This window comes from Pan troglodytes, chromosome 16 (genome assembly GCF_028858775.2).
Source record: "Pan troglodytes isolate AG18354 chromosome 16, NHGRI_mPanTro3-v2.0_pri, whole genome shotgun sequence".
Classification (NCBI taxonomy): Eukaryota; Metazoa; Chordata; class Mammalia; order Primates; family Hominidae; genus Pan; species Pan troglodytes.
In genome coordinates, this window is record NC_072414.2 from 69,967,881 (window position 1) to 69,980,721 (window position 12,841).

General features: G+C 43.7%; 1 protein-coding gene across 3 annotated transcripts in view; it reads right to left on the reverse strand.

The window, feature by feature from the left end:
* Positions 1–12,841, reverse strand: part of TBC1D2B (TBC1 domain family member 2B) — an 82,771-nt gene that overhangs the window by 24,971 nt on the left and 44,959 nt on the right. For all 3 annotated transcript variants that reach the window (XM_054667067.1, XM_016927702.3, XM_016927703.4), the window contains exons 4-6: positions 10,005–10,168; positions 5,265–5,503; positions 4,161–4,544 (exon numbers count right to left, since the gene is read on the reverse strand). In XM_054667067.1, coding sequence (XP_054523042.1) covers positions 4,161–4,544; positions 5,265–5,503; positions 10,005–10,168 — 787 coding nt within the window. The remainder of the gene's footprint in view (positions 1–4,160; positions 4,545–5,264; positions 5,504–10,004; positions 10,169–12,841) is intronic.

The following is a 12,841-nucleotide window of genomic DNA, read 5'->3' on the forward strand; positions in this document are numbered from 1 at the left end:
CCCACCTCAGCCTCCTGAGTAGCTAGGACCAAAGGCATGGCCACCACACCCAGCTAATTTTTTTTGTAGAGATGAGATCTCACTATGTTGCCCAGGCTGGTCTCAAACTCTTGGCCTTAAGTGATCCTCTTGCCTCGGCCTCCCAAAGCACTGGGATTACAGGTATGAGCTATTGCATCTGGCCAAAGGTCTCATATTTGGAAACATTAAGCAAACATATTACTAAAAGGCAGGTCAGCCAAAGGAAAGCTGGCTAGAGGGCAACTGAAGAAAACATTCAACAGTGATGGATAATAGAGACTGAGTGATACAAGGTGGGTCAGTGAAAGCAAGTAACATCAGCCGCCATGTATGTCTTTAACTTAAAACTTGTGTTACAGTCTAAGTAAGTCCTGATCATTTATATTACAGATACTTTCTCTAGAACGATGATGATCACAGCAACAACACCTAACAGTGAAGACCTTATGAGGAGCCAGGCACTGTGTGAGGGAGGGCTTTACATGGATTACCGCCTGTAACCCTCACAATACCTATGAGGAAAATAAGCACTATGTCACAGACAAATACACTGAGGCAGAGACATGAATTCACCTGGCCAAGTCAGAGGTCCTAAGTGGTGATCTGGGTTTGAATCCAACCTGGGCTGGCTCCAGAGGCCATGCTCAATGTAAAGCATCACCCCACGCTGTTCCACATCCCCTTCCCTCCTGGTGCTTGCTCCAGTTGTCATTTTGCTTTTCTGTTTGTGCCTCTAAACTAAACTGTGAGGCCCAGGAGTGCAGTGCCTGTGTACCCGTGCAGAGTAAAAGGGTGGGCACACAGCTGGATGCATAGATGAGCTGGAAGAAGGAGAAGCTGTAGGCACGGAGGTATTCATGGAACAGCAAACGCAGGAAGAAAGACAAGGATGAAGTAAGTGATAACACAAAGGATGGACAACACTGAAATCGCTAATGAAAGCAACATGGAAGTGCTGGGGCCACAATGTTGAATGGAACAATCCGAAAGTCCATATACTTCAAAAATGGAAGAATTACGGAAACACAGAAAAGGATTGGAAGGAAACATGGAGAAATAATGACTTAAATCACTAGGGTGGCAAAATCCTAGGACCAATGTTTATTCCTGCCTCGGAATACTATAGAAACAAAAAGCATTAGACCACACCAAAAGAAGTTAACAAATTCCAAATGGCAGAAATCTTTACAGGCAGCATCCACTGACAATAAAGCATGAAAACTGGTCAACAACAGCAATAGCAAAAAAGATATATAAACATATCTTTAAAATTAAAAATATATAAAATATACTTTAAATAAATACATCTTAAATATATATATTTTTCCACTTAGACATTTAAATTTGGAATCAGAAGTAGGAATCAATATTTCTTCCTCAACCATACCCTGTCTAGAGCTGAAGGGCTATGAGGGAACACACACGAGAACACCCACTTCTGTCAGTGCGCTCCCTCTTTCTCCCTGGAGCCTTTCCAGTTCTCCCAGTGCCACTGCAGAGGAGACCTGCGTGAGGTGTGAACACCTTCTGCATTGCAGAGGGACCCCCAGCACTGGCAATAACAGAGCAATGTCAGAAAGCATGAGGTCATGGATCCAGGCAGGCCTCAACTGTCTCACCTGGAATCCACCTAACAACCACTTTGCCTCTTCATCATCTGTCGCCACATCACCTCACAGTTGTGATATGTTGGGGCCACAGGCTTGTTAAGTTGTTAAAAATTGCTAAACTTGTTAAGTTGAGAAATGTTGGAGGAAAAAAACTTCATGGCTCAAAACCACTCCACCCATTATGCTGCAAAAAGAAAAGAGGAGGGAATGTCCTGTTCTGATCAGCGCTGTATCCCGATCAGCTCCATTAGCTGTCTACAGAAGGAGCTGCATAGTCGCGACAGCCACGAAGCATAACCTCCACGCACACCCTGGCTCGCTCCCCGGGAAAACCTGCTCCACACGTCTCCCCCACTGTCAAGTGTCACGCACGCCCTGGAAACCCACCACTATAGTATTGTTCTACGCACTACAGAAACAGACACACTTGCAAAATAAAAATTTCACCTGTCTGCTGGATGCAATGGCTCATGCCTGTAATCTCAGCATTCTGAGGCCAAGGCAGGCAGATCACTTGAGCTCAGGAGTTCAAGACCAGCCCGGGCAACACGGCGAAACTCTGTCTCTACTAAAAATATAAAAATTAGCTGGGTGTGGTGACATATGCCTCTAGTCCCAGCTACTCAGGAGGCTGAGGCTGGAGGATTTCTTGAGCCAGGGAGGTTAAGGCTGCCGTGAGCTGAGATTGCACTACTGCATTCCAGCCTGGGCAAAAGAGCAAGACACTGTCTCAAAAAAAATAAATACATAAAAATAAAAATTTCTGTTTTCATTAAGTAATCCCAAAATGTGTATTATTGATGGGTATATATTTAGGGTCATGTATATTCAATGTTGTGTACATTAAAAAACCCAACTTCCATTGGCAATGCTAACCAAGACCTCTTATTAAAAAAACAAACAAACAAAAACCACAAAGCCTATTTTTTTTTTCTTGCAACGGGGTCTCACTTTGTCATCCAGGCTGGAGTGCGGTGTGAGGATCTCCGCTCACTGCAGCCTTGCTCTGCTTTCCAGGGCTCAAGCAATCCTCCCACTTCAGCCTCTTGAGTAGTTGGGACCACAAGCGCAAGCCACCATGCCTGGCCATTTTTTTTTTTTGTATAGAGACGGGGGTTTCACTATGTTGCCTACACTGGTCTCAAATTCCTGGGCTCAAGCAATGTGCCCACCTCAGTCACCCAAAGTGCTGCTATCACAGGCGTGAGCCACTATGCACAGCCAACTTTTTTTTTTTTAAATAGTAGATATAAGTGTAAAGTATTGAGACCAGAGGTTTTCTTGTTGTTTTGGATTTTCTCATTCATAAATCCTCTGGGCCTCACATATCCAATGGGTGTTGTCAGTGAGAAGTGGTCACTATGGGGACCATGTACATATTCCAGCCATGCTGCCATGATTCCGGTGTTTTTACTTCTGTTTTGGAATTATCTTCAGGGTCCCTAGCATGCCCATCATTCCCTCACTCAATGCATCGCCTGAAAGGTACTGCTAGGCATGAAGCAAATACTCAGTAACAACCTGGACAGTAGCAAACCTCTGCCCTCCAAGGACAAGCTCCATCCAGAGCCAAACACCCTCAGAGACACATTATTTGCAAGATGAGGGTGGCCAGGTGAGGGACGCCTTGGGGCTAGGTGAGACCAGTAGCTACAGACATGTCTGGGGTCTGCTGGGGTCAAACAGGCTATACTTGATGCCCCATGTCCTGGGGGCCACTTGTCCACCTAAAACCTCTCCCACAAAGTCTCAAGAACCGGTGGCAGCATGAATGTTATGATCCTCCCTGTGGCCTCCCCTCTGAATCATTAGGCTTCTCTACAGGCAAGAAGAGAAATGCAGGCTGCCCCCACCTCTCACAAATGCTGTGTGTTCCTCCTACTGCATCAGCTGGTCACCACCCCAGGCATGACTAGGAGGGTCACTTCTGTTCAGGCAATAGCCTCCCAGCCTAAGGGCTAGCCCAGAGAAGGACACAGGGAGGAAAGCTGTCCTTCCTACTAAGTGTCAGGACCCTCCCATCTTGGGTGTTGGGGGCACTGACTCTGAACAGGCCCTCTTCCCAGGCCTACTTGGAAGCTGGAGTCCGCTTCCCCAGCTAACCCCATACTAGCTGTTAGGAGCAATGCTCCCAAACCAGGCATCCACTAGGTCCTGCAGCAAGGTGTGCAAATTAAGTTTGTGTGTGATTTCACGCACACAGGAGGCAAGAAACAGCCTCCATATGATACAAGGGATAATGAAGTACTAAGGGTGGTATATATAGAAAGAGAAGTCTTAGTTGCCTGAAAACAAGGGAGGGGAAGGATTTGAAACTGTTCAAAGCAACAGCAAGAGTTTCCTTTTCCAAGGAAGCACCACAGAAGATTAATGATTATTTGATGGTAAGTCCTGTTACACTTGTGGGGAAAAAAAAAAAAGTGTGCAGCTGTTCTGCCATCACACCAAATCAGCTCACGGAGGCCAGGCCTCTGGGGTGACATCGGTGGTCTCTCATGCCAATCACCAGAGCCCCTGCCCCACTCTTACTTTCAGCCTGTCCAGTTCCAGCTGGTCCCTGGCAACAGGCACAACCGAAGGGGAGCTGGGCGCCACGGTGGGAGGAGGCACATTGCCCTCGCCCTCGCTGAGCTTGATGATGACCTCGTCCTTGGCTTGGATGGTCTCCATGAGCATTCCCAGCTGCTCGTTGAGCTCGCCCACTTTGCTCTTCAGCGTCCTCACTTCCTGCTGAAGACTCTCCTTCTCCAAGCTGAACCTCTCCAGCTGGCTGGTAAGGCCCAGAATCTGATCATCCTTTTGGTGCAGAAGCTCGAGCGTGTCCTTTGGGACCCCCTCACAGAGCCGGCTGCTTGTGAAATACTTGTCATACTGGGATGACCGGACTGTCTGCTGGAGCAGTCGAACAAGCTCCTGGGAGCCAAAAGGAGAATGGAGTGAAGGATGAAGAGAGCAAGGAGAGGAGGAAAAGCAGAAATCATGACATTACATGGAGTAATCGACAGAGTTTGAGGAAATATAGAAACTTTACTGGAAACATTTTAATACTGAACTTCCTCTTGAAGGATCTCAAAAATAGAGGAAAAAAATATTTACTCCATAAAGACTGTCTGTAGAGAACAGTAATAGGAAACAGGAAATAACGGACATGTCCACTATAATTAGCAATGGTATCCAGTAAATGTCATGGGTATTAAAAAACCTGTGCTCTAAGAGTCACTGAACTGCTGAACAATTAAATGTAATTAGATCTGATTAGTTCAAGAAACCGTTGTTGAATAGGATGCAGAAACTCTTTTTAATGACTGTTAAAGAACTCTGGGCTGAAACTGTGTTTAGGGAGATTCAACCTCAGGGGCAGGACTGGGCTGTGGGTGCAGACAGCAACCTCCTCTGTCCTCCTTTGAGAGATCTTCACTCTCCTTGCAAATGCAAACACCTCTGAACCAATGATCAAGCACAGCAGCTGTGCCTAGATGACCGCCATGGCAATATGAAACCTCCAGGGGAAAAGCAACTCCTGGGAAACAAAGCTGTCCCCAGAAAGACTCAGGGAAACATAAATTGGGCTTTACTCCTCCCGTCCTTGGCCTGCTGAGGTGGGGTAAGACAGAAGCCAGAAGAAGAAGTTACCTTCTGACTGGACAGGTCTTTCTTTAACTGTTCCAGCTCTTCCTGCTGGCTCTGGACCTGCAGTTGCATTTCGGAGGCTGGCTTCCTGATGCTGACGCTGCCACTGCCTGATGTGCCTTCACTTGAAGGGTCACCACTGCTGTGACGATTTTTGTACGATCCAATTATGTCTTTCAAAGGGCGCTTTCCTTTGTAGGGGTTACGTCCAAAATCAAAGGGGAATCCTGAGCCAGTTACTCCTACATAAAAATAAAACTTGTATTTTATTATTATTATTATTTTTTTTGAGACAGAGTGTCGGTCTGTTGCCCAGGCTGGAGTGCAGTGGCGCAAAGTCGGCTCACTGTAAGCTTCGCCTCCCAGGTTCATGCCATTCTCCTGCCTCAGCCTCCCGAGTAGCTGGGACTACAAGCACCCGCCACCATGCCTGGCTAATTTTTTGTATTTTCAGTAGAGATGAGGTTTCACTGTGTTAGCCAGGATGGTCTTGGTCTCCTGACGTTGTGATCCTTCCTCCTCAGCCTCCCAAAGTGTTGGGATTACAGGCGTGAGCCACCGTGCCCGGCCAAAACTTGTATTTTAAACAAAAACCACATCTTCCTTTTGGAAACTATAACAAAATAAAGCATCCCCACAAATCATCCTCCAGGGAGTTTGGCATTCACCACCTTGAGAACTACAGGAGATTGATGACTCTGCCCCCACCGCATTCTAGATAGTAACCAACATGCTTCAGCCAGAGATGATTGATTGCCCCCACTGGATCCTTCCTTGGAAGACTGTATCACAGGATCATTTTTCATGGAAAACTAAGACATACTAAGCATCCTATTTTTGCTAATTTGTCCTTAGCAAAAAAGCAAAAACACTCAAATGTATGTTGGTTTTTGTTGTTGTTGTTTTTTTTTAACATACAAACATTGCTATACTTTGAATGTGTCCCCCAAAGTTTATGTGTTAGAAATTTAATCCTCAATGTAACAGTATTGGCAAGTGAGGCCTAATAACAGGTGATTAGGTCATGAGGACTCTGCCCCTGTGAATGGATTAATGTTGTTATCACCAGGGTGGGTTAGTTATCACCAGAGCAGGTTTGCAATAAAAACAAGTTTGGTCCCCTGGCTCTCCCTCACTCTTGCCCTCTCTTGCTCTCTTTCTCTCTTGCCTTCCACCAAGGGACTATACAAAACAAAAGCTCTCCCCAGATGCCAGTGCCATGCTTTTGGACTTCTAGCCCCAGAACCATGAGCCAAATAAATTTCTGTTCATTATAAATTACTCAGCCTATGGTATTCTGTTTTAACAGTATAAAACAAACTAAGACATGCATGTTTTAAAGCATAACTAGATTCCCCTTCTTAAAAAATGGGTATTTGGGGATAGGCATGGTGGCTCACGCCTGTAATCCCAGCACTTTGCGAGGCCGAGGCAGGTGGATCACCTGAGGTCGGGAGTTCGAGACCAGCCTGACCAACATGGAGAAACCCTGTCTCTACTAAATATGCGTGGTGGTGCATGCCTGTAATCCCAGCTACTCAGGAGGCTGAGGCAGGAGAATCACTTGAACCCGGGAGGCAAAGTTTGCAGTGAGCCAAGATCACGTCATTGCACTCCAGCCTAGGCAACAAGAGCGAATCTCCATCTCAAAAAAAAAAAGAGTATTCGGGAATACTGTCAGGCCAGGCACAGTGGTATGTACCTGTGGTCCCAGCTATTGGAGGCTAAGGCAGGAGGATAGCTTAGGCCCAGGAGTTCAAGGCCAGACTAGGCAACACAGATACTCCATCACTAAAAAAGAAAAAAAAATACTATGGGATCTAAATAAATTTTAGTGTAGATAGATTGAAATATATATACTCACATTATAAAGAGGAGACACAAGGGAGCATATAAGTGTGATTTATATAGTTAGGAAACAGGCAGAACCAACCTGCACTGTTAGGAATCAGTACAGTGGTTCCCTGGGGCAGGGTAGTGACTGGAAAGGGCACGGGGATGGCAGCTGGTTCCTAGGGTGCTGGCATCGTCCTCTTTCTTGAAGTGAGTGGTTTCATGGGTGTATTCAATTTGTGACAATTCACTGAGCTATACATTTCTGATTTGGGGACTTTTCTGTATGTTATACATCAATAAAAAGTTTACTTAAAGATAGGGGAAAATACAAGGAAGGGTAGTTCACTTTCTGTGAATAACATGGACAAGTTGGAGGGCTGATTATTGGAGCCATTTCAGGAAATACCCATGAAGAGAGTAAGATCAAAGTCTAGTGACATCTTTGTCTCTCCCTCTCTATCACATAAACTCCCCTCAAAGGGGATGAAGGGCTAGGCACAGGGCTAAGAAGGCTGTCATCCGTCAAGAAAACAGTCTCCAAGGTGCAGGGAGTTTCTCCTCCCGTCCCAACTCACTAAGCACTCCCGATTCTTCCTCCCCAGTCCTGCTCACATTCATCCTTCTATTTCACCCTCAGTCTCTACTGGAAGTCACAGCCAACAGTACTTATTTTCAATAACCCAAATCCCCAGTTTTAATCTCTTTTTTTCCAGGTAGCATTATCAGCTCATACTGAGCCCCTCTTCTGGGCACTCCCACTGGCCTTGCCATGCATTAGGTAATTCAGCACATTCAGCGTGGCCACATTCTACACCATGTCACACTGGGCCAGTGGGTTCTACACCAGGATCCTATGGAGCACAGGTAAGCTCCCTCTCACAGCAAATCATGACAGTCCTTTTCCAGGAGACAGAAAAAATATTTCCTTTCCTAAGTGCTTACTCTCACAATAAAGGTTTCCTCAAATCCTGCACCCTATTCCTGCTGGCCCATGCTAGAATCAGGCATAAGGTGGAATTTCAAAATTATTTATTGTTATTTTATGTTTAAAACACCAATATTCTCCTAATGAATTAATAAATCTAGGACTGTGGCCAGGCACGATGGCTCACAGCTGTAATCTCAGTACTTTGGGAGACCGAAGTGGACAAATCACCTGAGGTCAAGAGTTCAAGACGAGCCTGGCCAACATGATGAAACCCTGTCTCTACTAAAATAAAAAAATTAGCCAGGCATTGTGGTGGGCACCTGTAATACCAGTTACTCAGGAGGCTGAGGCAGAATCGCTTAACCCGGAAGGCGGAGGTTGCAATGAGCCGAGATCATGCCACTGCACTCCACCCTGGGTGACAGAGCGAGACTCCATCTCAATAAATAAAATAAATAAATCTAGGATTGTAAATGAATGTTAAAAGCATCAGGCAAAAGGCTGATGGAGAATTTTATGAATGAATCAAGATGACAACCCTAAATCCTGACCAATCTTAATATCAAAAGAGAGAAACCAGACATGATGTGGCTTCAGATGCGATACGATAGGAAGCACGCAGCATCTCTCCACCAAAACAGCATTCCTGTCGAATCAGAAGTCAACCCTGAATCTGGGCAGCCCTCCGGCTCTAACTGCCAGTATACAGGAATTACATGGGACAGAGAAGCATGTTAAATGACCCCACAGAAATACAATCAGCAAACCCAGATGTGGGAGACTCCTCAGCACGAAGACCTGGTTTCTTCAACAAATGTGGCAAAGGAGGGGGAAGGGAAAAAAAGCCAGGGAGCTGTTTAGATTAAAAGAGACCTAAGAAGACATCAATTAAATACAATGTGTGGGTCTTGTTTGAATCCTCATTTGAACAAACTGGCTGTAAACAGACACTTAGGGAACAATTAAGGAATTAAATAATACTAAGGATTTATTGTAACTGTAAATATAATAAAGAAGTTGTGGTTATAATTTTTTTTTTTTTTTTGAGACAGAGTCTCGGTCTGTCACCCAGGCTAGAGTGCAGTGGCGCGATCTCCACTCACTGCAAGCTCTGTCTCCCAGGTTCACGCCATTCTCCTGCCTCAGCCTCCCAAGTAGCTGGGACTACAGGCGCCCCCCACCACACCCAGCTAATTTTTTTGTATTTTTAGTAGAGATGGAGTTTCACCATGTTAGCCAGGATGGTCTCGATCTCCTGACCTCGTGATCTGCCCACCCTCAGCCTCCCAAAGTGCTGGGATTACAGGCGTAAGCCACCACGCCCGGCCAGTTATAATTTTTCTAAAAGATTCATTATCTCTTAGAGGTACATACTATAGCATTTGCAGATGCAGTTGCAGATTGCAATTAAATAATATTAAGGATTTACTGTAACTATAAATATAATAAAGAAGTTATAGTTATAATTTTTTTTAAAGAGTCATTATCTCTTAGAGATACATACTGAAGTATTTGCAGATGCAATGGATTAATGCCTACAATAATAATCCAGCTGACAGTGGGTGCAGGGAGGTGCAGGAGCTTAGAGACGGAGAAGGAAGAAGAGAGACCATAGTTCACATTGTAGAAGCTGGATGATGTGTACACCAGAATTCATGAGACTATATTCTCTTCTTTTGTGTACATTTCAAATTTCTATAAAGTTTTTTAAAATCAGTATTTCCATAAAGAGGATCATGACTTCCAAGTCTGCTATCTCCCTCAAAAAACTGAGCCATTGGACTAGACAGTCATTTATTTCTTATAACGTTTATGAAATAATTTTTTAAGCTTTTATGTTTTAAGTCCGACAAAGAGAATGCAAGCCCCCATTGGTCCTTATGCTTCTCGAAATACCTGCTAATAATGTGTCTCCACATCACTGGTGGTTAACAGATGGCAGTACAGAGAATGACAGACAACAGGAAGTACATTGATACCTTTGTTTCCTTCAGGGGTCAGCTTCTTCTTTTCTTCCTGTACTATGGACTCCTCTAGGTCCTTAGGGGTTGGGTCTAAAAGTTCCCACTCTTCATTGGTATAAAACACAGTCCTCCGACTATCATTATGTCCTCTCCCAGGACGGAAAGAAGACATCGAATTCCTATTGGGAAAAACAATATGTGTTATTAACAAAAACAAAAGTAAAACAAAACGTAATCTCATGTATATAGGATTGGCAAAAATTTAAATATCTAATGATACCAAATGTTGGTGAGGATATGGAGAAATGGGGATTCCCTTTTTTTTTTTTTGAAATGGAGTCCCCCTCTGTCACCCAGGCTGGAGTACAGTGGTGCAATCTTGGCTCACTGCAACCTCTGCCTCCTAGGTTCAAGCAATTCTCCTGCCTCAGCCTCCCTGAGTAGCTGGGATTACAGGCTGCACCACCATGCCCAGCTAATTTTTTTAAAAATTATTTTTAGTAGAGATGGGGTTTCACCATGTTGGCCAGGCTGGGCTCGAACTCTTGACCTCAAGGTGATCTGCCCACCTCGGCCTCCCAAAGTGCTGGGATTACAGGCGTGAGCCACCTCACCCAATCGAAATGGGGATTCTTATACACTGCTGGTGGGATTATAAATTGATATTATTACCATGCAGAGGAACTCAGCAAGGTACTGTTAAGTTGAAGAGGTGCCTACCCCTAACACCCAGTATTTGCTAAAAGAAATTCTTACATATGTGCACAAGGAGACACAAGCAAAAACATTCACTGCAGCATTGTTCATATTAGAAAAAAATAAAAAGGTACAACAACCTAAACATTCATGAACAGGAGAATAAACTGTGGCATATTCATATAGTCAAGTACTATACAGCACTTAAAACTAACTCATTCATCCACCAATTATTGATTGAGCCTACAACATGCCAGGCAATATTCTAGATGCTTGGAATATTCCAGTGAACAAAACACAGCAAGATTATTATTCTTGTGGAATGTACATTTCAGCCAAAGCTATACGTATCATAGGGATAAACATTTTTTAAACACTGAAAGAAAAAGAAAATGGAAGAATTATAGGTACAGCATGATACTGTTTTATACCTTCAGATTATACTATTAACAGAGACTACTTATGGATACATATATATGTAGCAAAACTATTTTTTTAAGTCCACACATAAATTACAATTATCAAATACAGAATATTGGCCACCTCTGTAAAGGTAAAGAAGAATAGGATCAAGAAGAGAGGATTTAGCCAGGTGCCATGGCTAATGCCTGTAATCCCAGTACTTTGGGAGACTGAGGTGGGCATATCACCTGAGGTCAGGAGTTTAAGACCAGCCTGGCCAACATGGTGAAACCCCATCTCTACTAAAAGTATAAAAGCTGGGCATGGTGGCACGCAGCTGTAGTCCCAGCCACTCAGGAGGCTGAGGCAGGAGAATTGCTTGAACCTGGGAGGCAGAGGTTGCAGTGAGCCAAGATTGCACCACTGTACTCCAGCCTGGATAACAGAGCAAGACTCTGTCTCCAAAAAAAAAAAAAAAAGAGAGAGAGAGGATTTTAGTAATGTTCTGTTTTTAAAAATGCAGTAGAAATATGACAAAACTATAAAAATGAGTCATGGCTATCTGAGTAATCAATATACTTGTCTGTGTGCTAAAAATATTTCATTAAAAGTTTTAAAAAGTAGGTTAAGATTTCTGCTTCCAGTGAAGATGGAATAACAAGGACTAGATTTACCCTCCCCGGTGAAAACTAAAGAACTGAAAAAAAACTTAAAAATACAGGAAACCATGGTTTTCAGACATTGGCCATCAGGCAGCACAGGACAGTGATCCTGAGAGAGGGAAAGCCAATGAGGTAAGCCCACCTTACTGCCTGGAGACAGTTTCCAGGCCAGGCTGCAGGCAGGGAAAACCCAGGAGGAGCCCAGCATCTCTCTGAGATGAGAAGATAGAGTGGAGACTCTCAAGGCAGTTGCAGCTCATAGAGCAGAGTACTAGAGAGAAGAGAGCTGCACAGAGGGAGTGTCACGGAGATCTTAGATGGTATCCCCAAGTCTTCAACTGAGTACTGATTGTGGCTTCGATGTAAGAAAGCTATCCGAGGACAGGGAGAGAACCAACTGAGAGAAGCAAAGGAAACCATCCCTGAGCCTCACACAGGACCGGGAATAGTGCCTAGTCTCACCAGTCAGAGTGGAAAACCTCATAATTCACAGGGCATCAGAAAGATTACTGAGAAAGGCTACTGATGGTATCCCTAAAGCCTGTGCTCATCCTACCAAGCAAAGCTTAAAAGCAAACTTCAAAAGGATCAAACTGTTCCAGAGTCATTTAATACATCCGAGAACAAAGCCCAATAATATTTATAGCAATACAAAAAAAATATATATATATATCCAGCACACAAAAAGGTAAAATTCACAACATCTGGTATTCAATTTTAAAAATGACCAGGCATGCACGAAGTGGGAAGTACAAGTCACAATGAGGAAAAAAAATCAATCAACAGAAACAGACCAGAAACAACAAAAGATAAAATTAGCAGACAGGGACTCTAAAAGTTATAACTGTATTCTTTATGCTCTAAAAGCTAGAAAAAAAAGAATAAACATCTTAGAGACATAGAAAATTAAAAAAAAAAAGATTTAAATAAAATTTCCAAAGATAAAACTACAATGCCTACGATGAAAAACATGCTAAATGGGAACAAGAGCAGAGTAGGTATTGTGGAAGGAAAGACTAGAAAATTGGATGACCCTGCAATAGAAACAACCTAAAACAAAACAGAAATATGACCTAAAATGAAACAGAAAAA